We start from the raw sequence: 27,322 nt of genomic DNA, 5'->3' as shown, positions 1-27,322 counted from the left end.
TTGGACCGCAGCAGACCAGGAGGTTCCTCATACTCTAATTGAGTTTAAAAGTTGACTGGGACGGCCGGCCCGCTTGCTTTAATGTCCACTTGAATGATGGTGGCAGTGATTGTGCGTGAGCTCGTGCACATGAGTGTGCACGTGAGTGCTCTGCAGCAGCAGTGCATACTTCAGCTGCAGAAGAATCCGAGCCAGACCATCTCTCTGCCTCCATCGCCATAAGCTGTGATTACTTTGGTAAAACTGCTCTGCGTCGCAGAGAACCAATTTTCCTAATGCACAGCTCACACACACACACACACACACACACACAGGACATGGTTATTGATGAGGTAAATGGGGAGGGGGGCAACCTGGGGCACGCGCACTGCTGGGAAATGAAGAGAGAGGGGGAGAAAGGGAGGAGAGGGTGGAGGTGGAGAGGACAGGCGAGACTGGGACAAAGAGGGACAACGGGAGACGATGGAGTGAAAGCGGGAAGAAGAGCGACCGGGAAGACGGGGGCTTTTTAAAGGGGGTTCTGACAAGGAGGACAATGTCCTGATAAAGAGCCAATGAAGCGAAGGACAAGAGGACGGAGACGAGGAAAGATGGAGAAGGAAAGCAAAGACTTTTTGGCGCTCTGAATGTCAAAAAACCCTGAAAAATCTAGAAGATCACCGTTCTTCAGCTGAGTTTTGGCTGGAGAAGAAGACAGAGAGAAAAAGATGAAAGGACAGACGTCTGACGAGTTCCTCTGTCGAGTTCAGATGTAATCTGTCTGCCATGGCTGCTAACTTTGAGACAAATCAAAGTTGAGGACTGTGATGTTTCAGGGAGGTTCTGCAGCTCCAGAGGAACCAAGAGAACCTCTTCCACCACTTGAATCCCTTAGAAAATGTCCAAAGTGTGGATCTTTTGACTTCTGAAAAGCAACAGATAAAAGGAAAAAAAGGGTTTGCCAGAGGATTTTACCATGGAAGCCTAATAAAAACGGAAGTGTTGATCCAGTTCAGGCATCCTGAGGAACAAAAACATCCTTTTGCATATTTGGGACAAACCTTTCAAAAGGATTTGTCTTCTGTTGTGAATATGCAAAGGTTTCTCGTTGGCTTGTGCGAGGCTGTAGGACTCGTAACAAGGACAGGATTTTTTTCAAGATGCATATTTTTAATGCAGCCAACCAGGGTTCTCTTTAGGAAGAAGTATTGTGCTCTAACGTTCCCAAGATGCAACATCCATCGCGGACAAGATGAGCTTTATTTAAAAAAGAAAACTATGCAAACCGTCTCAGCATTTCAGCTGACTTTGCTGGCGTTTTATGATGCATTCAGTGCAGCGTATCTGCTGCAGACCAGCGTGTGACAATAACCAAGCAGCGCTTTTCCTTTTATGGCTGCATTTGGCTCACACCATTTTCTGAAGATCTATCAAAAGGACCTTCACTTTGGATTTGCATTATAGATCCAGCTTGCACATCACGGTTGGTCTCTTTTATTTATAAGGTTTTTCTGGTGTCTGTCAGGTTCATCAGGATGTAGCAGCTTTGCATTCTAAAGTCCACAAAAGTCCCTGAGGATCCTCAAACAGACCAGAAGTCAAGCAGCATGGGACTCAGCTGCTTCAAGTCTTGGAAGCATGACAGGACAGGCCACAAAGGTAACGTGGAGCTGCACGCACCATCAGCATCACCTGAAAATCCATGCAGACCCCCTCAGCTCTGTGCCGTCCTTCAGCTGGGACATTGAGAGAGACAAAGAGCAAAGCATGATGGGAGAAAAGGACAATGCATGGAAGGGTCTGAAACTCTGAAGGTCAGCAGATGTGGTTGGGTGGAGGCTGTGTTAGAGCTAAGAATAGATTTACCTGAAAATGTCTGAACATTTAAGATCATTTAGGACCATTTTAGTGTCTTGACGCATGCCTGAAACAATTTTAACAGCAAAATAACATCAGTAAAAACTCAGAAGGCTCTTAAAGCTGTTTTGGTTGAAAATAAAGTCTTAAAACTGCCCCTAAAAAAGCATTCATCTTTTAAATAAACTGTTCAGCTCTCTAAAAAAAATGAAAAGCCAAACTCTCCAACAGAAATCACAGCTAATGTGTCAAAAGTGTTTAAATGTGTCAGAAAAATCAAAAACACAACAATCCATATTATAAAATACTAAGTAAAATTACACAAGACCGGTTTAAAAAAAGTGCAAACAGAAATAATGACAGTAGAAATGCATGAATTCTTGCTGTGTTAAAAAAATAAACTTCACTGTAAAGCATGGCAGTGGAGGAATAATGATTTGGGCTGATGCACAGCCAAAATATATCTTTCAAACCGATTTAAAATCAGATTCAGACATGGGGTGGAGCAGTGTTGCCTCACAGCAAGAAGACCCCTGGTTCAATTCCGGTTGGGGGACCCGAAACAGAACAACAAGGTGTGGAGTTTGCATGTTCTCAGGCAAAAAGAAATCATTTCCAACAAATCTATTTGTAAAACTTGCTTCCGCTGGTTTGCAGGGTGGGTGGGTCCCATCCCACTATTGTCCACAAAGTGATAAATTAGCATTAGCCTGTGGAGTTAGCATGTTCTCCAGTGCATGTGTGGGTTTTCTCCGGCTTCCTCCCACCGTCCAAAAACATGCTTCATAGGCTAATTGGTCACTCCAAAATGTCCGTGAGTGTGAGTGTGCATAGGTGTGTGATATGTGTGACCCTGCGACAGACTGGCGACCTGTCCAGGGTGTCCCCTGCCTTTGCCCACAAGTGGCCGGGATAGGCTCCAGCAGCCCTGTGACCCCGAAAGGGATAAACGGAAGAAGATGAATGAAAAAAATGAAGGAATGTTCCCACTAAGATTTTCCTTTGAGCATCTGATCCCAGTTCAGATGATTTTTATCTGGATCGTTATCTGCAGGTAACAGAGACGTGCTGGCCAGCCCGGGTTCCTACTTCTTCCTATCCAACAGCGCCGGTCAGGGTGATGAGTGGTTGAAGAGCCTTAACAAGGGAGTCTGGATCCCTTTTACAGGTGCAAGTGTCAATACTGAGGTTTGGCCAATAGTCGACCTTAAGTATGGACTCAAGACGAATGTTCAGGTCACAGGTTGGTAGATGTGGTTGTCTGCACTTGTTCTCTCCTGCAGGGGTGTTTGGTCAGCGTTTGGAGGAGACCGTTCTGTATGAGCGACGCTACGGCGTACGTGTGGTTCCCATAGTCGTGGAGCAGTGCGTAAACTTCATCAGGGAGCGGGGTCTAGAGGAGGTGGGCTTGTTTCGGCAACCTGGACGGAACAGTTTGGTCAGAGAACTGCAGGAAGCTTTTGATTCGGGGGAGAGGCCGTCCTTTGACAGGTTTGGTCAGCTGTGGCTCTTTCAAATGCATTCTGATCACATTGTTGCAGAAGATCTTCATTACTGTGCATTCCCAATGCAGTACCACAGATGTCCACTCAGTGGCATCACTGCTGAAGCTCTATCTCAGACAGCTGCCAGAACCTTTGGTTCCCTACAGTTGCTACCAGAACTTCCTCTTCTGCGCTCAGAAGCTGTCGAGTGATCGCACACTGGTAACAATTCCCTATTCTTTTCAAAACGTCCAAGCATTTAGCTTCTTTAAAGTTTTTGTAAATCTAAAAATCTTCCTGGGATGCAACCTCAGCATTCTAACAAACTGGATGACTCCCTCCCCAAAAAAACAATGTGCAATGGGGAGGTTCCATCCTATCAAACAGTTGCATCAGTAAAACCAGCATTTAGTAATAAACAGCTACAGGAATGTTCATTAGCAAGTACTCACCTATGTGAAACTCTGTTGTAAAACGGACCGTCCTTCTCACCAACAACAGCTTGAAGAAATAAACCAATGGAATACCAAATAAAATGAGCAGAATTAAAACCAGCCGATTTACTTACCTTGTTTTACGTTCTTTAGTATTTCTCCTCCATTATTCCCTTTATTACTTTCCTTTAACCTTCTGCTTCTTCTCCAAGGGTATGATGGAGTTGAGGAGTCTTCTTCACGAGTTACCGGTTTCCAACTTTAACTTACTCCACTTCATCTGCCAGTAAGGAAACCTCTTGTTCGGTTGGACAGTTTGTTACAATTCAACGTAAGATTATTGTTGATACTTTCAAGATGATCAACTGTGGCTGTGGCTCCGGGTTCTTTGACTCTACTTGGTAGAGTCTCTAATGATTACTGGGTCACTGCTTTCTATATAAGGGATGGAAAACATGCATGTCCAAGGACCACTGTCTCTGTTTCCTTCCCAAAAAACACTCCTATTGGCTGGACAAGGTGGACGAGTTAATCTGCTATGTTTAGGCCGTGGGTGTCCAAATCCAGGCCTTGAGGGCTGCCCTCCTGCTGGTTTTCCACATATCCTACTTTACCAGCTGTTGTTTACCGGGACCAGGTGTGTTTAGCCAATAGCAAGCTTTAATGGCCGGTTGGTTTATAAACATGTAGGACCCAGCCCTTCTAGGCCTGTAATTGGACACCCCTAGTTTAGACTGTTCAAGGCAAGAAAGGATATCTAACAAACCATGACAGTGATGTTTGAGGGCAGGAACTGACCCTTAAGGCACCAACAAATAGCCTCAGTGAGGTAGATGTAATCTGTAGGGTCCTAGTTAGAGTTTGCTTTGAGCAAAATGAATGAAAGTAGAGCAAAAGAAGACGATCTGCACCAACGTTTGTGAGCAGGTTCCTGAATGAAGTCCAGTGCTACTCCAGCTGCAATAAGATGAGCGTCCAGAACTTAGCAACTGTGTTTGGGCCAAACATCCTTCGAGCCAAGGCTGAAGACCTGCAAAGCATCATGGGAGGTAAACTAAAAAAGAAGATCCACGCTTACAAAGCATAATTAAAGGCTGTGTCATACAGCCACTTTTTGCGTACATTTGGCACATTTCCCACGTGTGAAAATTCGGGCTTTCGTGATCCATGCGTGATATACGTCATTCATAGGTGTTTCTCGCGTTCGTCACTCGTCGAGCGTGTAGATGTCAGTTGAGGGTTTCGGCCGACAGGTCTTTGCGTGAATTCGATTTTGAGATTTTCCAAATTTGTAGTTGGATAAGAATAAAGCGGTTTACGCATATTTTATAATATAATAATAGTTTGTATTTATCTGTGCTATTCCAGACGCTCAAAGTTCTTACAATGTGTCATTCATCACTCATCCATACTTGGTGATGGCAGCTACTGATGTAGCCACAGCTGCCCTGGGGCAGACTGACAGAGTTCGCACCTACTGACCATCACGGGGACATTCCTACGCATTCACACACCTGTGGCGCCACACTGGATGCAGGGAGGGTGCAGTGTCTTGCCCAAGGAGAAAATGTATGCAGTGGCTGTTTGACACGACTTTAAGTTGTTCACACTTCCTGTTTCCAAAGGTGCAGCTCTAGTCCAGACTTTGATGTTGGAGCTGATCAGAGAAAACGAGTCCCTGTTTGCTAAGGTTCCTCCACCCATCAGAACACGGCAGGCCGAAGGTTCACGTGCGTCATCCAGCGCTCTGACGCAGCCTCATCTTCAGCCGCCGCCCTGCCTTCGACAGCGGTCTCTGCCTCTCATCACAGACAGCTCTGATGAAGATGGACACTCAAACAACTCCAGGTAAGAAAAAAACAACACATCCATCAAACACAAGATGGATGAAGCTGCTTGAACGAGTGACCAATGGTTTCAACAAGAGAAGACGTCAAGTCCAGAAGCCATGACTTAACTTTAAGATGACGCAACCATCAACCTGACATTTCTCCAGGTTTTATGGTTCTCTCTTCAGTTCTGACCTTCTTGCTTGTTTTTCTTCAGCTGCATCTTCTCTCCAGCAGTCAAGTTAGACTTTTCCTCTGGTCAGAAGAGGCGTCTTGGTCATCGACACACTTCGTCTCAGCCCGAGAACTGTATTTACCCCCCACTGTCCTGTAGTCAGCCTCTTCAACACACTTCTGCCAGAAACGACGTGGATTTATGCCAGCATCACGACGGTCAGGGACCATCTCATCTCCTTCAAGCTGCCAAATCCAACCTGCAGCTACATGACCAGGAGCCAGACGGCTCTGTGTCCGCCGGGCTCAAAGGTTGGGAAAAGGCTTGGTCAGGTCTTCAAGAGGAGGAGATGGGTGTAGTGCCTGAGGCAGCCAGTGGGGGCAGCAGTGAGGCACAGGAGGACAGCACCCCCTCTGCCTATGACAATCTGGATAGAGCCTCTCTGGATCCACCAATGGAGATCGCCACATGTGCAACCAACTTCTCAGAAGGCCATGTTGGAACTTCTGCACTAGAAGTTGAAAAACCGGAGACAAAGCAATCGACTCCGTGGTCGTCTGCAGAGATTTTACCATTTGATGAGAGCAGTGAAGATGTGGAGGCAGACACTCCTGGTTTGTCACCAAAGAAACCCAAAGAATTCTCCTCGTGTGAGAAACCAGAAAAAACTGAAGATCTTCACAACGACACGCCCCACCCAAATTCTCCGGCCTCCTGTTCTGCTCTTAGCGACAGTCCTCTTAGCACAGGAAGCTCAGAGGTGTTTCTCCCCTCTGCTCCTCCAAACCTCCAGGAGGCAGAGCATCTTTGTGCCAGCAAGGATACCCACTCCTTGGTGGCAAAGCTGCAGCAGCAGATGGTCCAGCAGAAAACAGAGTACCAGACACGGATAGAGAGGTGAGCAAACACTCCGGGACCTTTGAAACACAAATGTTTTGTAGCTCTCTGCAGGTCGTGGGTGTAGCGGTTGACACTCTTGAGAAGGGCCTGGTTCAAATCCCTGCTGGCTCATGAAAAAGGGGTCAGGTGGGTTTGGAAAATGGATGGGTGGCTTCTTCAGGAACCATCACCGTCCACCAGTTGTACATTTCTTTACAGAAACAGTGTTAAAGTGAAAGAAATGTTTCAACAATGGGAAATGCCACCATTTGTGGCAGCGTGTGTCAGGCAGTACACACACACACACACACAGGGTGTGCACGTGATACGCAAGTACCTCCACACAAACTACACTCTGATTGGCCTCATTTCTAACGAGTCAGGCTGCAGCAAGGAGCGTGCACGTTACACGTGAACACCTCTAACGGGCAGCTGACAGGATTTGAAAAAAGGCAGAATCTGCCTACTTCCCACTTGTGGGTTGTATACGTGTTCACTACGACCCGTCGCCAGCGGCATGGTCACCTGGGTGCCCCGTACAGGTTTTCACCCAGAAACAGCCCATATCCACCCGTGGAGCAGTTGGGATTAAGGCGTCAGTAGTAAAGTAAATTATATGTTCCATAGTAAAGTTTTTAACACTTTTAGTGTCCCATACTTGTAGATTTATCCACCTCCAGGCACGGTCATAGGCCGCAAAGGCATTCTGGGTAAAAACTGAGCCAAATCACCCTGTGATTCTTTAGGCAAACAGAAAGACAGCTTCACACCAAATGCTGTGAAGCCTGAGACAAAGAGGAAGTGGTCATAACTTGATGTACACATGTTGGACTTTACAATCTTTACTTTTCAACGTTGGGGTAATTGAAGAGACCATGGAGGTTTGTACATGTCCTCTGCAGGTTGGAGCGCTCCAACGACGCCCTGGAGCGGCAGGTCGCCGTCCTGAGGCTCAGTCTGGAGCAGCAGAGGCGGAGCCAAAGCGTCGCCGAGATTAAAATCCGCAACATGGAGCGAGCTAAAGTGGATGCAGACCACCGGAACAGCAGCCTGCAGAGGGAAATGGAGCTGTTCTTCCACATGTACGGAGAAATAAAACGGAGAACCGACAAAGGGGGAAGAGAGGCTGGAAGCATCTGAAGAAGAGGGAACAACTACAAAGACTTTCTGGGATGGGGAAGGGTCACATTTTGTCCTTGACGGGATCTTAAACTAAACTTTATCATTCTAATAGGGCGGATCCAGACTTTCAGAAAGAGCCAGAGTCTGACTGCAGGTTTGCTGAAGTGGCCGTGTTTCACTGGGATGGAGGGAGATTTTACAATGATACCAAAGCTTTGTCACAGATCTCAGCTTCCCTGTCTTTAAGGGGTTTCCGTTGTCTTACGGCTGTCTCAAATCCACAACACTCAGTTCAGAGCTGAAGAAACGTTGTGGGAGGAGTTATAGAAACCTGTCAACTAAACAGGGACTAATTGGAATTAAAAATGAGATTGTGGCAGCAGAACAGGCAGGTGATAACGTTTAGTAAAATGAAAGAACTACTGCAGTTGTACTCATAAACGGTCTTCAGACGGTAAATCAGTCAAGATTTGTATCTCAGGTGTTTGATTTGAGGTCATTTGACTGAAACTTGTTCGGTCTTTCTGCATGAGTCACTCCTGAAAATCTGATTTTTTTTAAACTTTAGCTCAACTCTGTCACACTTTTTGCTCACGGGTCACTTTGACTGACTGTTTATCCTAACCTCCACCTTTCCACTCCTAAAGATAAAAGAACATTTGAGAAGTTTGAGACATTTTTAAGCAATTTATCAGGCAAATTTCAACAAATTCCAGTGAAAAAGAGGTTCTGAAGAAACGTAAAGCCGTCTGTCATCAAGTCCATCCATGTCAGTCACTTTATGAGTCGATGACAGATATTTCTATTCGCCTTTGCTCTTCTTCAGCAGCTGCAAAAACACGTTTAGGTTGACAGACTCACAGATGTTCAGCCTCTAGAAGAGTTTCCAACTTTTTCTTTTAAATGGACTTGTTGACTTCGTGTTTAGACTGTCCACATTTCTTCAAACTTCCAACAACTCTGGAGGTCAAACAAAAGAAATTCAGATGAGCTGCCAATATAAAACTTTTATCGAAAAAAGAAAATGTGTTTTCGTCCCATCACCACAGACTTGAACGAGAAACGTCCTCACCTTCATTTATCTGGAGAAAATGAGCATGATTACGTTTTTCCAATAAAACATGAAGCCATTCTTTGATTATTGATGCATCAGTTTGAATCATTGAAGTTTTAAATGACATCCACAGATGTGACTCTAAATCTACTGCTCAATGAAAAGTCCAGGCAAAATAGTTTGAAATCCACAAAGAACTACAAGTCCCAGAGCCCCAACTCTTCATATTTTGTATGCCTGGAGAGCCCTAAATGTCCTCAAGAGATCCAAAAGGAGTCCGTTCAGTGAGTGGGTTTAGAAATGTCCTCTACAGAGAACACGTTAGTCAGGAGGATAGAATCAGCCCAGAGAACTACAAAAATGGCTCTTTATAAAATAGATATATGCGTTTAAGCAGCTTGAAGAATGTGAGGATATGACATGTCTGTGTTGTCATGTTTACATTCAAAAACTGAAAGTTGGAAGAGTTTCCATATTTGTGGTCTTTCCTGCAGAAAACTGCAGTTATTCAAAAGTGGCTCCATCAGCACTGAAACAGGTAACCGACAGGTGAGAGTGAAGCTCGCCAAGCAGCCGAACCTCTCTGACGCTACCACCAAAAACCGCCAGAAGGTTTTTCCAAGAAGGAATCAAATGGTTTCAATTCCTCGTCTTAAATCTAGGATCTCAAAAGTCTGTAACGGACAACATTTCCCTTCATGCACCTTGGCGTTGTCTCACATTGCTGATCAGCTGACTGAACACACCTGATCCAGGGGATCAGCAACAACTGAAAAACTAGCAGGTGCACGGGTCCAGAGGGTGGCGAGCTCGCAAAAGTGGCGTTCCCCTGCTGAGCGCACATTTGTTGCGTGAATATTTACGTGACGTACAACATTATCGCATTAGATATGTGGGCGTGGCTAACAAAAACTTCTGTTGCCAAGGAAATAATGTTTGCCAATTCTTTAAAAAAATTACATTGACCAAAACATAAATGGTTGCTATGGAAACTACAACATCCAAGTCTCATCGGGGGGGGGGGGGGGAGTGAGGGGCATAAACTGGCTGCTCAGCCGGGTGAGGGCTGGTCAAAAGGGGGGGGCTAGCGGCTCCAGAACTCTAAATTTACTCCCCAACATGATCTCAAATCATAGAATAAATGTCCACGCTAAAAATGCACAGAGCTGAGGAGAGAGTTTAGCATAGATCTACTAGAGTGAAAGGATTTTTTTCCAGAAGGGACTGAAGCTCAAAGCTGCAGACAGATTTATGAATTCACACTCGCATGTTTCTGTTGAGAATCGGACTTTTATTCTCACGTCGTTCTGGCAAAAACAAACAAAAAAAGAACTTTACAGTCTACAAAGTCGTCACAGAGAGTGGGAGGTTCAGTCAGTACAACGGCGGTCAAAGGGGGGTCAGAGGTCACGGGGAGCGTGTCGTACTGCTGTGAGAAAAACATCAACACAAACATCCAACACTGACTGACAGTAAAGGAACCGAGCGGCTGCAGAAGGACATGTGACACGGTTCCTTCATCAGACAGACAAGGGCGAACCGTAACGGCGAGATGCGTAACGGCGAGCTGCATGCGCTTCTGAACATTCCGCTGAAAGTCTGAATTCTGCTGCGTCCTTTCAGAATAAGACGCGTTTTTGACAGAGGGCTGCAGGAAACATCGGCCATCGTTTGATGGAGCTGTGGTTTCTTCTGCTGAGCCCCACGTGGAATGAGAACAAAAACCCAAAGAAAAATCCAAGAAACAGACCGAACTTCAGTGATCAGGAGCTTTTCCTGAGACGCCTTCACAATGAATATGGAATATGCCTGTTCTACTCATTTGGTTTATACCCAGCTGGAGCAGGTGAGTCCTCTGGAGTCTTCAGAAGAACGTTTCCTGCGTTCTGAAGGAGGGGATAAAGTGCTTCTGACGCGGGATCTGTCGGAACCAGCGGATGGACCTCCAGAAGTGATGGGAATGTGGGTGGAGAGGGGGGTGGGGGTGGGCTCCCGTCAACCTGAAGGATGAAGAGCAGCAGAGGCTCAGATGAAATGTCCTTCCTGCCTCCCGATGAGCTCAGCAAACACGCAGACGTCAATACCACAAAGTCCACGGACCGACAAACCGCCAGAGCGGACTGTGACCCTTTAGGAACACAAACACCAAGACCTGCAGGAGAACTGTGGGACATGACTGTGGGACCTGCCGCTGGTTATAGCTGCCAGTAAACGAGGATCAGAGCTCACAGGTCAGGTCCAGGTGAGAGCTGGGGGCAGGGTATGCCTTTCAGGTGAGAGCTGGGGGCGGGGTCTACCGTCCAGGTGAGAGTGGGGGCGGAGTCTGCCTTTCAGGTGAGAGCTGGGGGTGGGGTCTACCATCCAGGTGAGAGTGGGGGCGGAGTCTGCCTTTCAGGTGAGAGCTGGGGGTGGGGTCTACCATCCAGGTGAGAGAGGGGGGCGGAGTCTGCCTTTAAGGTGAGAGCTGGGGGCGTGGTCTACCGTCCAGGTGAGAGTGGGGGGCGGAGTCTGCCTTTGTCACCACTAGGCCTTTCAACATTGTGATTGAAAAGAAGCAAAGACGGATGTTTTGGAGCTAAAGGGGGTCCATATCCAGACAGCTACAGAACCAGAACACCGATTGAAGGAAGCAGAGGTGGGCGGGGTCACAACGAAGTTACGGGTGCCCCCCCCCCTCAGAAGCCCGATGGCGTCAGGATGTTCATGTCTCGGTGCTTGAGCTTGTGCGGACGCGCCCCCTGCCGCCGGCCCTCCACCGTGGGGATCTCCATCTTGGGGGGGGACACCTTCTGAGGGTCGTCAGTCAGACGAGCCGCCTGCGACTTCATCACCTCCATGGGCGTCGGCTTCTGGGCTCCGCGGTACGCCTGCAGCGCAAAGCCTGCTGGGAAAGAAATTCAGCAGCAATAGGTTTTTGTTGAGAAATCCGGAAAAATGATTTGAAGGTTAAAAGTTAAACATCAGAAATGTCTGAAAGTTATACATATAATAGACTGTTTTTTTTAAATATTTGATTCTTTTTAGCTTGTTAAGCCTTAGTCTTTTAAAAAATGTTGCCCACTGTGTTTTTAAAGAGTCGCGTTACAATAAGTTCCATGTTTTTTTTCTAAAACGAACAAAATTCTTCAAGTTGAGACTTTTCTTAAAGTCTCATCTTCTTAAAGAGTCAGCAGATCAAAGGTCAGGTTTTCCCCTCCACAAAGCTCGTTTTTCAGCTGCAGAAGGATCTGGAAGGTTTCTAGAAACCTTCTCAACGTGACACTGCAGAGACGCAACATTTCCTCGAGTATTTCTGTTTAGTTTCTGCTTTAAATGTCTTATTAAACTATTATAAAACTAACTTTCTAGTAACTTTTCAATCAAATGTAAAGACTTGTTTTAAGGCAACAAACCCCAGTAGCTTGTGGAGTCATTTGATGTTAATAACATCTTATTTTAGGTTATTTCTTAGATGAAACTGTTTTTTGAAACAAGCATTTTTAGGTTTTGTTGTGATCTTGTTTTGACAAACATATTTGTTGGATTTGAATAACTGGAAGGTTTTGATTGAGTAATTAAACTTAAAAATCATCCAAACAAATTGATCTTTTAATGTGTTTATCCTAGTCTGACTAAGATGATTATGGTCTGTTGTAGCTCCTAAAATGGGATCCATTTGGGGAAGGAGTGCATAAATATACCTAATTCCTCAATTAATTACAGTACATTTTAGTATTTATATTCTTACGATTTAATCTTGTTTTAAAGCACAGAACATCCCAACTCATTTTCAGAAATCTCACAAAGGCAAATTCTACTACAGCTAGTTCAATTTTTCACCTAAAACAACATAAATCCTTTTAAATTCCATTTTTATTTAAACTTGTTTTTAAGAAGAATCTGTTGTTCCCAGTTTAAAGCTCTTTGGTTGTTTAACTCGGCTCTATCTGACTCAGTGATGAAAGTCAGGTAAGGAAAAAATCCCTGAACTTTTCTTTGAGCGATATGGCGGGCACAGAGCGAAATTTTGGAAAAATACGTGGTCTTAGATGCATTCTGGTGCATTCTGGCAGCTAGTTATTCACTTCTTTATCAAGAAACTAAGACTAATTGGAGCATCATGATTTGTCATTCAAACCCCTAGTTTGACTCTCCATTAAGGACTTGCTGGTCCCAAAAAAGAATTTGGAAAATTGCTCAAAGTAACACAATCCTACAATCTACGCTTTTCCTTAAAGCTGCAAAACATACAATTGCTAAAATATAGTAACATCAAAGCCCCAAATGGCAAAAAGAACACCAGTAACTATGATATTCTATGAAAATACCTCAGTTATTTATACATTATTTCTGCTTTAGAAATGACTGATGTACAACATCCACTTGCACTGTTTTCTCAAACTATAATTACATCAAAATATGGGATCTGCTTTAAACTATAATTCTATAACATAATACATCAATTCTTTAACACCAATACTAAGTAATCTGGGAAATATCAAAACAAACATACAAACTAAACTAAACATTGTAAACATTATTTTTTAAGGGAGTGCGGGTCCAAACCATCAAATACTTATAATTAATGTCAACTATACTGAACTAAATCATGGTAATTAGGAAATACAAATAAATTAGATAAAGAAATGTATTCAAAATAAAAACTGAAACTCAAAACTAAAGTTGAAATTATTTCAAAATGTGGTTTTGAGATTATTTTACACAAAGAAGTATTTGACCTACACTACCTTAAAAATCTTTTTTTTCCAGCCAAGACCACTTCAATTTGTTTTTTATCGTCTTCTCACAACTGAGGTCGTGACCAGGCTCAATAATGACGATGCCTGCCATTATTTTAACACAAATTTGATCGCAAACTCTTCAGATGTGTTTGTGAAAGTTTAGCGTGGGTCCGCCAGTTTTGGTCTCTAGGGAAGCAAGTCACGCTGACCACGTGGTGCAGACAGAGCCAATCAGACCCATCGACGCATCCGAAAGCAACTAAAACGTCCCGTCATTGGTCAATTAGGCCCGGAAGACGAGAGATGGCCACGACCATAGAGGAAGCGATCTGCGGAGAAATATAGAAAATAAAGCTAAAATTAGCTGATTTCAGACCATTTTCTAATCCGGAAAGCGATTTGTCCGTAGAGATCAGGTCTTTATTTCCCGGAAAGTACGTTCGGTTTGCTCAAAAACCCGGATTTCCGGGAATTCCCGGAAGACTTTCATCACTGCTGACTCCAAACTGATCACCTACCTAAAGTCATCCTGGAAAAAAAGACGGTAAAAGTCTGCAGCTCTGCCCAACGTTCCCATGTGTAAAAAAAAAAAAAAAAAAGTCAACTCTGCTGGTCGTCAGTCACCCGGACCTGAACCCTCTGAGCAGAACCTGCGTCATGTTTTGTACGGCCAATGGGGGCTCGGGTTGCTGGTTTGTTTACAGTCTGAAGGTCCGTCCATCGCGTTGTCGACGCGGATCATGGAAGAACCAAAGAAAGTCAAACCTGCAGCGCTGCCGTCTGATCCCAGGTCAGAGGCTGAATGCTGAACTAGCGGTCGAGGTCCGAACACGCTCCAGCGTTCCACCGCGCCGCCGGCTCCTCCTCCTGCGGCCGGGTCCAGCCCCCCCATGTCCACGCTGCTGTTGGAGGAGCTGAGGCTGACCTCTGAGCCGGTGCTGCTGAACCAGCCCCTGCACAACACACAGCACGCCGGCGTCAGCTCCATGCGTGTCCGTCCCCCCGGGGGAGGGCGGCTGGCTGAGCGTACCTGCGCTGCGCTTTGGGAGAGCTGTGAGGCGTGTTTGACGGCGTGGACTGAGCGGACGAGCTCTTCTCCTCCCTGACGTCCAGGTTCTGGATCTGCAGCTTCTGAACCAGAAAAGATCCCGTTCAGAAAGTCTCATCACTTTTACCACATTTTCAGCAGATAAACGACCCGGAAGTCAAAGAAAAAAGACAACAAAAGATCAACAAAATATAGAAAATTATTTGTCGTTTTCATTTTTACGTATTAATAAAGTTTTCTTCCATTCAATTCTGTTTTTTAATCAATATATTTAAGACCAAAAGGAAAAACGAAGAGGAAACAAAAGAATCTGATCTGAACACATTTAAGGGGAAAACTAAAATGAAATCTATAAAGATAAATATGGAAACTAGTAATGCAGATGAGATGAAAACATTTTAACTAATCAATAAAAAGATGAATAAATAAGCCAGACTAGTGTATTTATTTATAAATTGTTTCTTATGTGAAAAACAAAACAATCTCCTGAAGTTTTGAGGATTTCTCCGAAAACTGCATCTAAAATGAAAGTATTGAAGCAGCGTCAGGAATGTTGCAGTGAAGTATTTGAGTGATGGGTTGGTGACGGCGTCCGGCTCACCTGCAGGGCCTCGGGCATGCGGTGGTGGTGCCGGGTTTCCTCGGCCGTGAGGCCTTTGTGGGGGGTGTAGCTGGTGTCAGTAAGCCCCGCCCTCTGCTCAAACTTGGACATGCTTTCGTGGGTGTGTTCTGAGTCCAACAAAAGAAGCATCGTTAAGGTGTTTTAGCAAGAAAAAACTAAAACTGGGAAAATCATGATCAGAATGAACTCCACGTAAATTAAGATTAATTCGAGACCACTATTTCCAATTAGTTTTTTCCCCCGTATTTTCCAGAAATCCTGAGGAAGAGGAGCGGAGACGTACTGGTGATGAGAGAATTCATGATGATGGAGGAGGCCTTGGTCTTCACTGCTCCTGGAACCTTGAAGGAGGCGGTGTCCGGCACCGCTGACTCTCTAACCGGGCCGCTCTCGACCTCCTGGAGGCGAGGGGACAACGCTTAATTGAATCTTTTCAACCCCCCCCTCGGCTGAAGTGGGATCAACCGGCTCAGTCTTCACCTCTGCCAGCTGGGAGAACTTCCTCTCTGGAATGACGGGGCGTCTCCACAGGTTGTTGATGCTGATGTCGTGCGGGGGGGTGGACATGGGGGCCTCCAGGTTGTCGTCGTAGCTGAGGGCCCGGCGGGTCATTCCCACGGGAAGCTTCATCCCCCCCATTCCAGAGCCCTCAATGGCTGCAAAAGAAGAGCGACAAAGAAAAAGTTTGGCGTGAAACACATTTGATAAATAACAACAGATTTTTATGGATATCAGACCAATGTAAATATGTGTTATTTCAGAGTACATTTGTGTTACTTCAGAGTAAATTTGTGTTATTTCAGCGTAGAAAATGTGTTACTTCAGAGTAAAATCAGAATCAGAATCCTCAGAATCCTTTTTATTGTCATACGCACAGCTTTTACACCGACATACACCGAGTAACGTGTGTTTCGTCAGTGTACATTAGTGTTTTTTCCCAGTGTACATTAGTGTTTTTTCCCAGTGTACATTTGTGTTTTTTCCAGTGTACATTTGTGTTTTTTCCAGTGTACATTTGTGTTTTTTCCAGTGTACATTTGTGTTTTTTCCAGTGTACATTTGTGTTTTTTTCCAGTGTACATTTATGTTTTTTCCAGTGTACATTTGTGTTTTTCCAGTGTACATTAGTGTTTCTTCCAGTGTACATTAGTGTTTTTTCCAGTGTACATTAGTGATTCTTCCAGTGTACATTAGTGTTTTTTCCAGTGTACATTTGTGTTTTTTTCCAGTGTACCTTTGTGTTTTTTCCAGTGTACCTTTGTGATTTTTCCAAGTGTACCTTTGTGTTTTTTCCAAGTGTACCTTTGTGTTTTTTCCAAGTGTACATTTGTGTTTTTTCCAGTGTACATTAATGTTTCTTCCAGTGTACATTAGTGTTTCTTCCAGTGTACATTAGTGTTTTTTCCAGTGTACATTAGTGTTTTTTCCAGTGTACATTAGTGTTTCTTCCAGTGTACATTAGTGTTTCTTCCAGTGTACATTAGTGTTTCTTCCAGTGTACATTAGTGTTTCTTCCAGTGTACATTTGTGGTTTTTTCCAGTGTACATTTGTGTTTTTTCCAGTGTACATTTGTGTTTTTTCCAGTGTACATTTGTGTTTTTTTCCAGTGTACATTTGTGTTTTTTCCAGTGTACATTAGTGTTTCTTCCAGTGTACATTAGTGTTTTTTCCAGTGTACATTAGTGATTCTTCCAGTGTACATTAGTGTTTTTTCCAGTGTACATTAGTGTTTTTTCCAGTGTACATTAGTGTTTTTTCCAGTGTACATTAGTGTTTTTTCCAGTGTACATTAGTGTTTTTTCCAGTGTACATTTGTGTTTTTTTCCAGTGTACATTTGTGTTTTTCCAGTGTACATTTGTGTTTTTTCCAGTGTACCTTTGTGTTTTTTCCAGTGTACCTTTGTGATTTTTCCAGTGTACATTTGTGTTTTTTCCAAGTGTACATTTGTGTTTTTTCCAGTGTACATTTGTGTTTTTTCCAGTGTACATTTGTGTTTTTTCCAGTGTACATTTGTGTTTTTCCATTGTAATCCTGCTTTACTTGAACTTTTACCTGATAAATGTTTAGTGAAAATGCCTAAACCTGAGCAGCAGATTATTCAGCAGTAGCCTCACTGACACAACAAGCAAAGCTGATTTACTTTCTGCTGTGACCATTTCACTGCAGGAAGATCCAGTTTCAGGCAGAAATCCCTTGAAGGTCACCAGGAGAGACGGAGTTTGAGGTCAGGAGATCCTCTTACCGTCAGAATTCAAGTATTGTCAGCAAACAGAGCGATGCTTTGTGAGTCTGTGTGGCTCTGCTGTTACACATGTGTCCTTCTAAAGAGGAAGGTTCCCTTTATCCTTAGATAATTATCTTAGCTTTGTCTGGCTGAGACCATTTTCTTGATCACATTATGGTAAAAATAAATTTTCTTATCAAAGAGAGGGTTGTGCATTACTGTTTCATCAACTTGGGTAAGATCCACAACCTCTAGATTTGATTTGGTTTAATATAAATTCCTTTAACTGAAGTAACAAGAACATTTATTTGTGGGAATTAAGAATTATGAAATTTTTTAGTCAAGAGTCAAGACTGAATTAAAGTACAAGTTTTAAACACAGACTATCATTAAAGTTGTTAGATTGAAGAAAAAATAACACAGTTAGCAACTAATTGGAAGTACCTTATAGTAGAAGTACAAAATATTTACCAAATAAACTATGAGTAAATCACAGCACCAATAATTAACATCAGTTCTTCTTTCTTCATACAGCTGAATAAAAAAAATTCATTTGTCTTTTATTTTGAAGAGAACAACTTGTTTAAAGCTGTAGAAACTATGAAACAGGAAGTGACACAAAATAGCTTCCTGAGTTTTTTTCATGACATTTGAAATATTTTTTTGTCTCTAAAATGTCCCGTAGATGAAGGCGGTTCTTCTAACCTGGGAGATCTCCAGGGCCAGACATGGCAGCTGAGACGCAGAAGAAGATCAGAGAGAGCAGACGCTGCAAACAGAAACACCTGATGAAGACTTGGAAATCTGAACAACTTTCAACAGACAGGATCATACCTTCCAAGGTGGATGCTCTAATGTGGATTAGATGGAGTGGTGGTTACACGGGCCTGTTTGACATACACGACTGCCTTTGGCAATGCATTGTGGGAGAGCAGTAAGGCCACAGAAGCAACTGAGGAGACAGGAGGTTCAGCTGCATCACTCAGATACGGAGAAAGGACAAACGTTGGAGCTGGACGTTTCTTCTGCCTGGACTGATGGAAAACAGTTTGACTGAAAGTCTCATCTACTGTCCTTCCAGCTGCACTGAAACTGAGGATTTTATTTACATTTAGCAGAAGATCTGATCTAAAGTGAATGAGCACCACAAAGACACCTGATGTGATGCTGAAAATATTCATGAAGAACCAACCTGTGAGACCAAAGAAACATTTAGAAATCATTCAACAGCGAACGAAGGACATTTACTTAAATGTTTAGAAACACAATTTGGCTCCGAAATCTGCTGGGTCTCAGTAGAACTTAGTGTCAAAAGTCAAAGCAAAATTTTGATTTATTAAAAACAGAAAATTCCCAAATCAGTTTTTGTTTGGTTATAAAAAACTGCTTTCACTGCAGATGCACTAATATTGATTTTCTTGGGTGTAAAAAAAACAAGAGACACTTTGTTATGGTCCTGAAAAACAAATCAAGATATGCTTTAAAAGGAAAATAGATTTATAGATCTGATAAGGTGATGATGAATCTTTAAAGTGAGGATCAATTTGATTTGATTGTTGAACCTATTGAACCCAGTCTTCTTCTTTTTAAAAAAGAAAGGTTTTGTGGAAAAACATTTAAAAAACAACCAACATCAAACTGGTCTGTAATATAAATTCATCAGATTGATTAATCATTTTTTTTCTTCAGTTTTAAAGGCGTTCGTTAGTTATTAGATTAACTCACATTTTCAAAATAAAAGCTTGACCTTTGATCAGTTTGTTTTGTTGAGGTGAAAACTGTTTTTCAAACCATGCAACTCTTTTCAATGGAAATTTAACAAAGATATCGATGCTAGGATATTCAACCCAAATGAAGTGACACTCTTCAATCTATAGTAACAATCTTAAATTCAACAGACATTTAGACTATAGAAAAACACTACCCTTCTGTTTATTTATTAACCAAACTTTGACAAACCATCAAATTAAAATCAACTTATTAAGATCCAATGCATAATGAAAATAAACCGTTTAACCTTTTTTTAAATTAAATGTTGATTCAAGAACCGACTACAAAAGATAATTTTTGTTAAAACTAAATCCAAAATATTTAAGTAAAAACTAATTTCATGTTTGATGTCTTCACAGCAGTTTGAACCCTTAATTCAAAATGCTGCTTTGTAAAAATGAGGAAAAATTAAGGTTTACTATTCAAAGCTTGATCTTACAGGATGGTTTCAAAAACGTGATTCCTGGTTTTCTAAATGACAAAAAGATGTTTGCGTGTTTCTTATTTATTGTTTTAATCACTGCGGGGTCGTTCAGGCGACGCTACGTCACCTCTGACGTCACTGACGGAGTTGCTTCAGAATAAAAGCATGCACTCTGGAATAAATAAACAAAACTGTGAATTAAATGTTTTATGTTGTTCCCCAATAACGAACAAACGAACCCCCACAAAATTCACAAAATATCATGAACTGTCACGCGACATACTTAAATGTAGTTAAAATATAAGAAGATTTCAGATAAGATACAGTACATTTTCTGCGTTTATGAATTTTAAGGTGAAAGAACCGAGTAGCTAACACTAGACAGTAAGCTACGTTTACATTAAGACACAAAATACAGCTATACTTTCTGACCAAAGACGAAATTCTGGTGGTAACAGGAGGATTATTGCCTTCTTATGATGTCAAGCGTGTGAATTAAACTATTATCAAATTTCTGCTTGCTGGCTTCTTTCCTCGCCTTACTGCTTATAGCGGAACCGGAGGAGGAAAGATGCTAGCAGCAGCTTTCGGTACAAGCAGCCCAAAGCGGCGCTTCTCTGAAAAACCTCCGATGTTTTTCTCTCACCTTCGGTCAAAGGCAGCCTCAGACCAACGACTAAGACAACGCGAATCCCTTCGTTCTGACTGGTAGACTTAAAGAAGACGACAATACTCGGGTTGCAGCCATTGTACTCTGCACACAGAAAACCCTTCTCGACGGGAGCTGGCTTTGGCTGTTCTCGGGGAATCTCGCGAGAGTATGTTGAGCTTGCGTGTCATTGAAATCTAACAACACGAAATAACAATAAACTTCATTACAAACCCAATTTACACGACAAAACACGACTTAAATTATATTTTTGAATAAAAAATAAAAATTCAATTCTAAACAACCTAATATTTGACACGTATTTCACTTATTGGTTCTAATTTTGGAATAGGTTTATTTCAAGAAATCACGACAAAACAAATTCTTAAAAGAATTCAATGAGTCAAACTCCTTCGAGGATCAAATTTATAATAAATGTTTATCCTAAAACAACAACAAAAAAAACGATGTATTAATTTATGTATTCATTAATTGCCCGTAGTTATAATTTTCCAACTCTCCGGAGCAACATTATAGTTTTTGTAGTAAAATCTAATTTGAATTCTATTAATTATGAATTACAAGTTTGAATTTTAGAAAGACTCAATTTTTTTAGAATCAGGAGGTAGTGACACTTTTATGGCATTCAGTGAGTGAAGTTTATAAAAGAAGCATTAAAACACATTTTCATTGTTAATAATGAGGAAAGGAGACAATTTAACGGACCTGTTGACTCGCCAAAGTTTCAGGAATTTCTTTGTCTTTGTCTCCACCTAGCGTCTGGTATGAAAAGTGCAGCTTCATTGCTTAGGTAGACGAGGTAGACTGTGCTCGGTGTTACGAAACATCCCAGTTGGTTTTTCTTTGTAACGAAAGTTTACAAAAATCCCAAAGGAGTTTCTGGTTCCAAATGACGCGTTGTAAGCTCTGCAGGCCTGCAGGAAAAGGTTCTGCAGCTTCTGCAGCTGTACAGTTCTGTCAGCTGGTTCTGGCAGTAAAGTGTGAACTTTGAGTTCCCTCCCAGGTTGTGATGCACATTCGCATTTGCATACAGAGGAGCAGGGCGCCTCCCTCCCTGGGTTGGTTTTTGGCGACTTTACTGTGCGCAGACGTTGTTACAGCAGAGGAGGAATTAAACAGTCCGGTCCGGTGGGATCAACCTCTGTCTCTATTCCCCCCACTGAGATCTCCGGAAAGAATCCGCGGATACCCGTCCAACTTTTTTCACCTCCGCTCTCCTCGCCTCTCTTCCGGCGTCCGTCACAGGTCTGAGCCCCGCCGCTCCACCGACATCATGTCCATCCAGACGAGCGAGAAGACGACGCGGACCTTCAGGACGCTGGACATTGGCTCCTCGAACCCGGTCCCCACCAGGACGATGACCTTGGGTCGAGGTCCTACCAAGACGCAGACCGTGCAGGCCATGCCGTACGCGCTCAACGGCTCCTACGAGTCCGTGCGCTACCTGATGCCGATGCAGCAGTCCGCGCCGCAGCAGTCCTACATGATCATGCAGCAGCAGCAGCCGGTCATGCAGCCGGTCATGCAGTCCGTCATGCAGCCGGTCATGCAGCCCATGATGCAGCAGTCCGTCATGCAGCCCATGATGCGCTCCGTGGTACAGCCGATGTACGTGCAGACCCTTCCGCGCGTCAGCAGCACCGCCAACCACAGCCAGGAGTCCGAGCAGCTGGTGGTCCAGAAAAGTACAGTGGAGGTGAGTTTCAGCAGTCTGCTTCAATGACTAAACTTCACTACCTTTCCTGTCAGAAGGTACATTTCAGAAGCAATTGACTGTTTGGAATTTGGCCAACAAATTGTTATTTTTAGATCTTACGCAACAGGTGATTTTTTTTTTAGTGGTAGAAAAGATTAGAGCCTGGCTTCAGCATCCTCACACCTGAAGCCCCTGGACATGTCTGACCTCTGTGACCCCAGAGAGAGCTCATAAATCCAGTTTCTGCTCACAGTCACACCAGGCTGCAAACATCTCTCTTTATTAGTTTGCCAGGCGCAGTGGTTCTCAGCTGACAGACAGAGCAGGAACCTGGACTGCTTTTTCTGTTTGGTGATGGATGGAGGAGATTTTTTTTTTTTTAATCCAGCAGCATCTCAGCCTGGATGGTCTTTTTTTGACAGGGGTCTGCAACCTGAGGAATGAATGATTCACTGAACGTGAATGATCGGAGTATGTAATGGGATTGTGGTGACTTTGTTTTAGTTTAGTACATTGTGGTTTATTATTTAAAAAAAAACAACTTCAAGCACTCATCATCTCAGAGGCAAAATTCTTATACTATCTTATTGCGTTGACACCATTGTCGTAATTTTTTTAATATTTGGCAGAAAAGAAGAAACATGATGGATAAACATCAGAGTTATAATAATAAAAAATGTCATGTTTGATTTCCTGCATTTCAAATTCAAGTACAGCAGGAGGATCTTATTTGACAAAGGTGTATTTTATTTTGAAAGGAACTCGTTTGTGCTGGTGTCAAGAGTAGCATGAATTGAAATAGTTATAGAAAAATAAAAAACTGTAATAATTCAATCATTGTAAGAAATTAAGAGGTACATTTTGTAAACGAATAAACATAAATGACGTGTTATTGTTTTAAACAATCTCTTGCTGGGATTTGGTCAGTAAGACACTGAACTAAATGGCTCTTTTAGTCTTAAATTCTGTAGACTATGTAGTAAAGTTGTTTTTATTGAATTTGTGTTCATACAACTATAGAATAAAACATTAAGGAAGATCTACATTTCATGGTTCTTTAGGTGAGGCATTCATTTTTGCTTTCAACTTACGTTCATTTATTGGCTTCTAGATAAATCCGTTCATGTTTTTGTAATGGCGGTTATTTACACAGTTGTCGGCTGGAAAACGTGTTTCTTTAGCTGTTTTGAATCCAGCTTAAACACAGTTTAAGGTCTGCTGATGGTTCCATGAAGAGTCCTGCTCTGGTTCACGTCTCAGTCCCAGCATCCAGAGGCAAGTTTGGTCAAAAAGGAAAAGAAAAAACTTTAGAAGCCAGTTAGGAAGAATACTAATAAACCGCAAAATTAAGAAATATGTTGTTGGGAAAACAATCTGACCGATATGAGGGAGTCGTATTTGACTGGCGTATGCCGAGTGTTTGTCTTCATAGCAGGAGTAGTTTTCACCTTTTAAAGATCAGAAGATGCTTCAGTAGTGATTTTTATGGGAAAACACCCAAAATACTGCAGAAGCAATGTCCAGGTTCTTCGTCTCTGTTTATTTCTCCGTTTTGGTGAAGGTGACATATTTTCTTTGTTGATGTTCCCGCCTCAGTTTACTTTACTCTCATTGAAATGTTGGTTTGACTCGTTCCTCAAGGCGCCTTCAGGGCTTCACCAAAGCTGCTGTTCAGTCAACATTCACTCCATGGGAGAAGTTTCTTTGTTTTGTGACATTAAAATTGATTTTTATTTAAAATGCTTGTAATCATGAAGCCATTTTCCTAATAGCTCATCTTCATCATGACATCAGTGGGCAAACACGGAGAGTCACAGCCCACTGGTTTTATTAGGCTTTGGCTGGATGCTTTTACTTAACCTGTGGGTCACATGTGCTGTTTTATTGGGAGTTTCACACCATTATCTGTAAAATAAAAGGCTCTAAACTCCGATTCTCCTCTCTGTCTGCTGCTCTTCTTCTCCAGACCAACAGCAGGAAATCCTCTTCAGTCTTCAGCCAGTCATCCAGTCCCACCAAGAGTCCTGCGCCAAGCTTTGAGGAAGAGGTGAGAACACAAACAAAGCTGCAAGTCACCGACACACAGAAAAAAAGAAAACTTTTTTACATTCAGAAAGATGGATTAAGATAAAAAGAAAGCAATGTGGCTAAAATTCACAGATTTGGGGGGTTATTTGACGTTTCACTCCAGTTTCTTGTTCCCATGGTGGCCAGTCATAAAAATAGGATGTTTAACCTCTGCAAAAAACAAAAAAACAAAAACTAAAGAAATAATGAAAAACAAAAAGGTAAGTGACTAAACTAGAAAAGCAACTGAACGCAACGAGCTACCACTACATTCCAGAAGGAGAAGAAATACGGATTTTGAACAACTGTAAATACATTTTTATGCTTTTTCTGTTTGGTTTTGGGGGTGTTAGATGAGAAGTGGTGGACGGTAAATTTCATAAAGTCCAGCTCTGGAGGAGGTTTGGTTGTTGTTGTCAAAGCTCCACGTTCCTGTTTACGTCATTAAAAGACGAGCATGAGCCACTGTCCTGGACCTGCGTTTTCCCTCCAGGCTAACGCGACGCCACATGGCAGTAACTATGAATTTATGACGTGTGGAGGGATCATAAATCATGGGTTATATAGATTCAGGTCTCTGTCAGGTATAGGCCACACCTGTGAAAACCCTCCCACTGTGGACCGAGATAAGGCGTTCAAAGCGGCAGCCTCAAGGGTGGGGTGGCACAGTACTCAAAAAGGCTCAGAACAAAGTGAAACAATTTCACCACCAAGAGAAGTTCTTGTAGATAAAAGTATCTGCAAAATGCAAGCTTGGTGTTTGTTTTGAAGATTTGTACACAAGGTTCTGGGTGTTAAGTCCAAATTGTCGTACAGTAAGATGTTCACTTTGGTTCCAGATGCAGTGAAACAAAAGTGCCAGAACTTTATTTTGAAAATTTTTATATGCAAATCTGCCTTTTGCTTGTAGAAACACCAAAAGTATTTGTTTTTTGTATTTGTTGGATTTCTTTCTGGAAAATGAAAACAGAAGAAGATTAAAAGAGACTTTTGTCATCAGGCGTCTGATGCCAACATTTTGCTACAAGTTCAGACTTCTCCTGCAGGTGCTCCACGTCGAGAACGTCACACAAATACATTATGGTTTGTTTGGCTTGTGGCTTGTTTGGACACGCTGCTGCTGCATTCTTCAAAAACTGAAGTTAATAGAAGCTCCAAGAACATTACCCTGAAAACTTCAGAGACGTTTTACTGTGTTTGATGCAAAAAGGAAAGAATCATGAAGAAGAATGAAGGTCAACAGATATTTGGTTTTAGGTTTATACAGAAATAAGAAGAAGAAATCGAACATCCTATTAAAGTATCAGCATTTCAAAATATACTTAATTGTTTAATTTTTGTTAAATATTTGGTTGAATTCAACTTTTCCTGTCTGAGGCCAGCAGCAGAAACGTCTGAAGGCCGAATCTTTCTGCTGAGGCCGCAGAGACGCTCGCTGTACCACAAAGCCTCACAGCTGTGTGAAAGTACAGCCGTTCGGCTCGGAGCGCTCCGCTCCACTCTGGCACTTTGTGTTCGTGCCACGTCCCGCCTCCGCAGTCACACTGTTACAACAACATTTCTCATCACAGGACCTTAAACTGTTGCGCTCCTGACGAGGCGCGAACGTTAAACTGAGGCGTGTCTGGCGACTTCCCAGAGGCCTCTGCTGTAGGCGGGGTCCCTCCTTTTGATCCGTACCTGCAGCGTCATGCATCTGGCTTTTGTCACAACAGGGCGGGTTTGCAGGCTCTGCAAAAAGCTGAAACTGTTCACATTTACACCAGCAGAGTGATGAAACCCAGTGATGCAAAAGCTGTAAACAAAGCTGCAACAAAGTTAGAAAATGCAGTTAATTCAAGTCATTTTTAATATTGACTTTAGAGTAAACTATAAAGATATAAAGAAGGGAAATTGTTCATCTAAAAACAGAACAACCTTTAATGACTTTTGTCAGCTAATGTAGTCCATTTATGAATCATTTTTATAATTTCATGACTGGTTACAGGAAAAAAAGAGCTGCTAAATGTTTTTTCTTCTTAGTTTTATCAGACAAAGGTTAATTAAGCTTTTCTTTGTGTGTCAACATTTTCTGAAGGAGTAAATTAAAGTAGCAATCGTGCAAATGAAGCTTGCTTTAACCGGACTGCAGAGGTTCTGAAGAAATTTGTTCGGTTTGGTGACAACAAAGTCACATGAACCTGGTTGTGGGCTGCGGGTTTTTGGGTTGTCCGGGTTCGTGGAGGGTCGTAGACAGGAGAGGCTTAATCTTATAGTTCCCTTGAGGTGGTCGTACGAGTCTCATTAAAATGGAACGTACCAATTTCTTGCGTGGGGTAACTGTATTGTGAAGTACTTGTAAGGTTAATGGAAGTTTCATGTACTTATGACGTACGGGTGATGCTGTCATACGGTGTCCTTATGCCAAACTTTAGTCGTTAGTAAGGTACGAGTACTGGCTCTTTACTCATGCTGCACAAGCAGGTTGTGCACGTGATCCACAAGTCCCCTTAGGACGTCCGCACAAACAACACTCCATCTAATTTCCTCATTTCTAATGTCAGGACACAGCAAAGAGCGTGCACGTACCACGTGAACAGCACCAAGGGGCTCCTCATGCAGTCCGCAGGATTTAGAGGGTTCAAAAAAATGAACAATCCGTCTCACCTATTTCCCCCTTTCCTTCCCCTTACGTGTTGTATACGTGCTCATCACTACCTGCCACCCGCAGCATGAACAGCATGAACGTAGGACAAATGTGGATGAGCATTTTCTCCCTACAACTTTGATATTTCATGCAGGTTGCCTGTGTGTCGCGTACAGGTTTGATCATTTTTTAGCCCCAGTCCACCCGTAAGGGCAGTTGGGATTGAGGCTTAAGGTCAGGTGAGGAGTTGTTGACTAAGGGCTGCTCTTGTGCACAAATATGTTCATTCAGAATTTCTTCTTTTAGCTCATCAGTGATCGTATTCAAGACTGTTTAAGCAAAATGTTTTTCAAGAAATACTGACAACTGTATTTAGTGACATCAGGTGATTAATAAAAACTCAGACAAAATGATTTACTAAACAATTTATGTTATATTTGGTTCATTTATACACTGAAACACCATTAATTATAGGGTGTGCTTTTCTTTTTTGTCCTTTAGAAAAGTTTTTGGTGAGAAAATTTCTGCCTCAGTCTGATCTGTTTTGGTAACAAATCCCTAAAATTACGCCACAAAGCCTAAACTGCACCAACAAGTCAGAGAATCTAATCCTCTCATTGACTTCCCAGGTCCAAAACT

The 27,322-nt window shown here is 42.6% G+C and overlaps 3 protein-coding genes across 7 annotated transcripts in view; 2 read left to right on the top strand and 1 right to left on the bottom strand.

The window, feature by feature from the left end:
* Positions 1-352: 352 nt before the first annotated feature.
* Positions 353-8,900, top strand: LOC105355710 (rho GTPase-activating protein 24-like). The gene is made up of 9 exons (XM_020709172.2): positions 353-1,638; positions 2,891-3,004; positions 3,120-3,327; positions 3,410-3,542; positions 3,967-4,040; positions 4,682-4,803; positions 5,380-5,602; positions 5,801-6,655; positions 7,540-8,900. The coding sequence occupies exons 1-9, from the start codon at positions 1,587-1,589 to the stop codon at positions 7,775-7,777; spliced, it is 2,019 nt and encodes a 672-aa protein (XP_020564831.1). The 5' UTR covers positions 353-1,586; the 3' UTR covers positions 7,778-8,900.
* Positions 8,901-10,083: 1,183 nt separating this feature from the next.
* LOC101158222 (putative monooxygenase p33MONOX) lies at positions 10,084-21,250 on the bottom strand. 4 transcript variants are annotated; one of them, XM_023962737.1, is made up of 9 exons: positions 21,000-21,250; positions 18,265-18,382; positions 18,136-18,199; positions 15,685-15,860; positions 15,488-15,602; positions 15,184-15,311; positions 14,565-14,665; positions 14,300-14,487; positions 10,084-11,697 (listed from the first exon to the last, which is right to left on the bottom strand). In XM_023962737.1, the coding sequence occupies exons 3-9, from the start codon at positions 18,158-18,160 to the stop codon at positions 11,489-11,491; spliced, it is 942 nt and encodes a 313-aa protein (XP_023818505.1). In that variant the 5' UTR covers positions 18,161-18,199; positions 18,265-18,382; positions 21,000-21,250; the 3' UTR covers positions 10,084-11,488. The 4 variants fall into 4 exon arrangements, with proteins under 4 accessions (XP_023818505.1, XP_023818507.1, XP_023818506.1 ...); XM_023962739.1 differs by lacking the exon at positions 21,000-21,250 and adding an exon at positions 20,271-20,440 and having other exon boundaries at positions 10,084-11,694; XM_023962738.1 differs by lacking the exon at positions 21,000-21,250 and adding an exon at positions 20,271-20,440 and having other exon boundaries at positions 18,136-18,165.
* A 25-nt stretch (positions 21,251-21,275) lies between these two features.
* The window catches only part of pof1b (POF1B, actin binding protein), a 33,777-nt gene continuing 27,730 nt past the window's right edge, over positions 21,276-27,322 (top strand). For both annotated transcript variants that reach the window (XM_023962735.1, XM_023962734.1), the window contains exons 1-2: positions 21,276-21,990; positions 23,957-24,037. In XM_023962735.1, coding sequence (XP_023818503.1) covers positions 21,304-21,990; positions 23,957-24,037 — 768 coding nt within the window. In that variant the 5' untranslated portion in view covers positions 21,276-21,303. The remainder of the gene's footprint in view (positions 21,991-23,956; positions 24,038-27,322) is intronic.

This window comes from Oryzias latipes, chromosome 14, assembly GCF_002234675.1.
Source record: "Oryzias latipes chromosome 14, ASM223467v1".
NCBI lineage: Eukaryota > Metazoa > Chordata > Actinopteri > Beloniformes > Adrianichthyidae > Oryzias > Oryzias latipes.
Note: the sequence above shows the minus strand (reverse complement) of the source record. Positions and strands in the feature narration are given on the sequence as shown.